Raw genomic sequence first — 5528 nt, 5'->3', positions numbered from 1 at the left:
ACCATTTGTTAAAATACTGTCTTTTCACAGTTTTATGGAGTTGGGCCCTTGTCGAAGTTCAGGTGACCGTACGTGGATGGATTTACATCTGGGTTCTCAATTCTGTTCCATTGGTCAATGCGTCTGTCGTTGTACCAGGCTGGTTTGACTACCATAGCTGTGTAGCAGGTTTTGAGGTCAGGTAGTGAAGGTCCTCCTACTTTATTTTCCTTCTTCAATAGTGCTTTACTTATCTGGGGCTTCTTCCCTTTCCACATAAAGTTAATGATAAGTTTTTCCACCTCTTTAAAGAATGTTTTTGGTATTTGAACCAGTACTGCATTGTATCTGTAAATCACTTGGGATAGAATTTTCGTTTTCACAATGTTGAGTCTACCTATTCGTGAGCATGGTAAATTTTTCCATTTATGTAGGTCTCTTTTGTTTTCTTGCAGTAGTGTTTTATAGTTTTCTTTGTATAGGTCTTTTACATCCCTGGTTAGATTTATTCCCAAGTATTTTATTTTTTCAGAAGCTATTATAAATGGTATTGTTTTCCTGATTTCTTTTTCCTTGTTCTCTTTATTCATATATAGGAATCCAACTGATTTTTGTATGTTTATCTTGTATTCTGCTAGACTGCTGAATTTTTTAGTTCCAGTAGTTTTCTTGAGGAGTCTTTTGGGTTTTCGATGTATAATATCATATCATCTGCAAATAGGGACAGTTTATCTTCTTCATCACCAATTTGAATGCCCTTTATTTCTGTTTCTTGCCTTATTGTTTTAGCTAGGACTTCTAGCACCATGTTAAATTAAAAAAAAAACAAAAAAACTTTTTTTTTAAATAGAAGTGGTGATAAAGGGCATCCTTGTCTTGTTGCTGTTCTCAAGGGGAATGTTTTCAGCTTCTCTCCATTAAGAATGATGTTAGCTGTTGGCTTTGTATAAAATAGATGCCCTTTATTATGTTGAGGTATTTCCCTTCTATGGCTATTTTTTTTTTTTGTAATTCAACAAAAGTAATTTATTTGCACAAAGTATTAACAGATACCCAAATACAGTATGGCTTTAAAAACTAAATAAAATGAAATCACGTATAGAGTTGGATTCATAAAGGTAAGTATGCTATCCCAAAAGCTATACAATATGAAACATTAGTGGCAAATCCAAATACAAGTGGAGATGTTCCTCTGAGTTCGTTTCATAGAGCATCAAAACCCACCCATCTTTTAGTCCTTTTCTTGTACATTATTCTGTATCCACATTCTCTGCATCGGATTGGATCCCTGGATTTTATTTCATTTTCTGTGTGACATTCTCCGCAGATATATATCATTGGCTGCTGTTTGGGGGGTTGCACGTCCTTCTGGATGTCCATTGTTAGTTCCTGTGAAGTATGAAGACCTCACTCTGTGCTAGAAAACAGCAACCAGTCCGTAGTTGAGTCCTTCTATGCCTATTTTATTGAGAGTTTTTTTTTTTTTAATCAGGAATGGATGTTGGACTTTGTGAAATGCCTTTTCTGCATCGATTGAGATGATCATGTGATCCTTTTACTTATGTAGTAGATTACGTTGATTGCTTTTCTAATGTTGAACCATCCTCGCATACCTGGTATGAATCCTACTTGGTCGTGGTGTGTTATTTTTTGATATGATGCTGAATTCTATTGGCTAGAATTTTGTTGAGAACTTTTGCATCTATATTCATGAGAAGTATTGGTCTGTAATTTTCTCTTTTTGTTGTGTCTTTGCCTGGTTTTGGTATCAGGGTTACACTGGCTTCATAAAATGAATTCAGAAGTATGACTTCTTTTTCTATGTTTTGAAATAGTTTGAGTAGTACTGGCATAAACTTTTCTCTGGACTTTTGGTAGAATTCTCCAGTGAAGCCATCTGGGCCAGGGCTTCTTTTTTATTGGAATGTTTTTTTTATTACCTCTTCAATCTCTTCTCTTGTTATGGGTCTGTTCAGATTTTCAACATCATTTTGTGTTAGTTTGGGTAAGCGGTGTGTTTCTATAAATTTGTCCATTTCCTCTAGGTTTTCAAATTTGTTGGAGTATAGTTTTTCATAGTACTCTGTTATGATCCTTTTTATTTCAGTTGGGTCTGTTGTAATGTCCCCCATTTCATTTCTTATTTGGGTTATTTTCTTCCTCTCGTGTTTTTCTTTTGTCAATTTGGCCAGTGGTTTGTTGATTTTGTTGATCCTTTCGAAGAGCCAACTTTTGGTTGATTCTTTCTTGTTTGTTGATTCTTTCTATTGTTTTTCTATTCTCTATTTCATTTATTTCTGCTTTGATTTTTATTATTTCCTTTCTTCTGGTGCTGTGGGCTTCTTTTGCTGTTCTTTCTCTATTTGTTCAGGTTGTGTAGCTAATGTGTTTATCTTCCCTCTTTCTTTTTTGATGTATGCATCTATTGCTATGAATTGACCTCTGAGGACTGCCTTTGCTGTATCCCAAGGGTTTTGGTATGATGTGTTTTCATTCTCGTCTAATTCTAGGAATTCTTGATTTCTTCTATTACCCAGGGGTTTTTAAAGCAGGGTGTTATTCAGTTTCCATGCAATTGATTTTTTTTCCTTGCTCTTCCTGATATTAATTTCTGCTTTGATGACATTGTGAAGATACTTTGTATTATCTCAATGTTTTGGATTTTGTTGAGGGTTGCTCTGTGGTCTAAGATGTGGTCTATCCTGGAGAACGTTCTATGTGCGTTGGAAAAAGAAAAGAATGTGTACTTTGCAGCTGTTGGGTAGAGTGATCTATATATGTCTATGAGGTCAAGTTGGCTGATTATGCTCTTTAGCTCTTCTGTATCTTCTTTGAGTTTCTTCCTGGATGTTCTTTCCTTTATCGAGAGTGGTGTGTTGAAGTCTCCTACTATTATCGTGTAACTGTCAGTCTCTGTTTTCAGTGCCATTAGAGTTTGTTTTATGTGTTTTGGAGCCCTGTCACTGGGTGCATAGATGTTTATTATGGTTGTTTTCACGATGTATTGTCCCTTTAATCATTATATAGTGCCCTTCTTTGTCTTTTATGGTGGATTTTGTTTTAAAGTCTATTTTATCTGAGATTAGTATTGCCATTCCTGCTCTTTTTTGGTAGTTATTTGCTTCATAAATATATTTTCCATCCTTTGATTTTTAATAAATTTACGTCTCTGTTTCTAAGGTGTGTCTCTTGTAGACAGCATATTGATGGATCCTGTTTTTTAAGCCATTCTGTCAGTCTGTGTCTGTTTATGAGGGTATTTAGGCCATTTACATTCAGTGTAATTATTAATAGGTATGTGTTTATTTTTGTCATTTTGTAGTGCTTTTTTTTTGTGGTGCTAACATTTTCTTGGTTCCTCTTACTCTCCTGTGCTGAGTTTCTTCTGTTTGTGGATTTCTTTCTCATTTATTTTGTTTCCATAAATGTTTTTATTGAGACTTTATGTTTTTCTTCTTTACTTTGATGAGTAGGTTTAACTTTCTTTGTGGTTACCTTGAAATTTACCCTTATCTTCCTAGGTTTAAACCACTGTATTATTACTTGGTATCACCTTGCCTTCCTCTCCATTAGAAAGTTCTGTACCTACAACATTTATTCCCTCTTTTATTGTTTTGACATTGTTGTCGATTACAGATTAACCTCTCTGGTTCCCTGTTGAAATTCTTTTGGTTTTGGATAGTCCTTGAGAGTTCATTTCTTAGGTTGGTATCTGGCTGGTACAATCTTGTATGCTAGCTTCAGGCTGTCATGTGATGTTTGTTCTCAGACCAAGGCTTCCTTTAATAATTCTTGTAGGTTCGGTTTGGTTTTTACATATGCTCTTAATTTTGGTTTATCTGGAAATGTCCTAATTTCACCATCATATTTGAATGAAAGTTTTTCAGGATATATTATTTGTGGCTGGCAGTATTTTTCTTTCAAGGTTTTTTATATGTCATCCTATTGCCCTCTTGCCTGCATGGTTTCTGCCAGATAATCAGAGCTTAGTCTTATTGTTTCTCCTCTGTGTGTGAGTTTTTGTTTTTTGCGAGCTGCTCTCAGGATTTTTTCTTTGTCTTTGGTTTTAGCACGTGTGATTATGATATGCCTTGCTGTTTTTCTTTTGGGGTCTATTCTATATGGTTTTCACTGAGCTTCTTGGATGGTAAGGTTTTCATCATTGATGATATTACAGAATTTTTCTTTGAGCAATTCTTCAATTATCCTTTCTGTGTTTTCTGTTTTCTCTCCTGTTCTGGAACTCTGATCACTCACAAATATTTCCTTTGATTGCATCTCACATAATTCTCAGGAGTTCCTCATTTTTCTTTGTTCTTTTTTCTGATTTTTCCTCAGAGTTGTATCCATGTGTTTGTCTTCAATTTTGCTGATCCTGACTCCCATCATTTCAAACCTGCTCCTTAGCCCTTCTATGACACTGTCCATTCCTGAAATCTTTTTTTAAATTGTAATTTAGATGAAGGTTTACAGAACAAACTAGTTTCTCATCAAACACTTAGTACACACATTGTTCTTTGACATTGGTTAACAACGTGACAACATGTCAGCACTTTCCCCTCTCAAACCTGGGTTCTCTGATACCAGCTTTCCTGTTCCCTCCTGCCTTCCAGTGCCTGCTCCAGGGCTGGTGCACCGTTTTAGTCTTGTTTTGTTCCATGGGCCTGTTCAGTCTTTAGCCAAAGGATGAACTTAAGCAATGACCTGATTACTGAGCTGAAAGGGTGTCCAGGACCATGCTTTCAGGGTTTCTCCAGTCTCTGTAAGGCCAGCAAGTCTGCTCTTTCTTTGTAAGTTAAAACTTTGTTCTACATTTTTCTCCAGCTCTGTCCAGGACCCTCTATTGTGATCCCTGTCAGAGCAGTCCGTGGTGGTAGCCTGGCACTATCTAGTTTTACTGGACTCAGTTTGGTGGAGCCTGTAGTAGATGGTGGTCCGTTAGTCCTTTAGACTGATCTTTCCCTTGTACATTTCCGGAATCTTGTTGTTTATCTTTTGTATTTCTAATTGTTGTTTATGTATGATTTCTAGTTGTGAATTTATTTTGGCATTTTGTTCCTGTATTATTTTCCTGTATTCTTCCATTTTTCATCTGCATTTTCCATGAATTTGTCTATTTTTTCCTCATTTTTATCTGCTTTTTGACTCAACTGTTGGATAACTCTGAGTATTTGAGATTTGAATTCCCTATCAAGTAGTTCTAATGCCTTTTCTTCTACTGGAAAGTTATCTGATGTTTTATTTTGGATGCCTACTGGAATCATCCTGTACTGTTTTTTTTTAAAATACTTTTTGATATTGTTTGCTGTCTTTGGGACATTCAGTAGTTATTTTCTTTGTTTCTTAATTGTAGATTTGTTTGTTTCATTCTGTTTTTTGTTGTTTTATTTGGTTATGTCTGAGCAGGTGGGCTGTGTGTTTTTTGTTGTTTGATTGTTTGTAGTCGCGATATTTCTCACCTCCTCCAATGGATGGGGCCAGTCATTCAGCTATAGTGCAGCAGGTTCGGTCCAGTTGAAGGAGAGGGGCTGGGATGGGTTGTTTGTGTC

At 35.9% G+C, this 5528-nt stretch overlaps 1 protein-coding gene across 1 annotated transcript; it reads right to left on the bottom strand.

Moving 5' to 3' along the window:
• Positions 1–1002: 1002 nt before the first annotated feature.
• LOC111751419 (DNA-directed RNA polymerases I, II, and III subunit RPABC4-like) lies at positions 1003–1425 on the bottom strand. Its single transcript, XM_064294995.1, has one exon. It carries the CDS (start codon positions 1357–1359, stop codon positions 1183–1185), a length of 177 nt encoding a protein of 58 aa, XP_064151065.1. The 5' UTR covers positions 1360–1425; the 3' UTR covers positions 1003–1182.
• Between the last annotated feature and the right edge of the window lie 4103 nt (positions 1426–5528).

This window comes from Loxodonta africana, chromosome 1, assembly GCF_030014295.1.
Source record: "Loxodonta africana isolate mLoxAfr1 chromosome 1, mLoxAfr1.hap2, whole genome shotgun sequence".
Taxonomy (NCBI): Eukaryota; Metazoa; Chordata; class Mammalia; order Proboscidea; family Elephantidae; genus Loxodonta; species Loxodonta africana.
The sequence above is the reverse complement of the archived record's forward strand: the minus strand, read 5'-3'. Positions and strand labels throughout refer to the sequence as shown.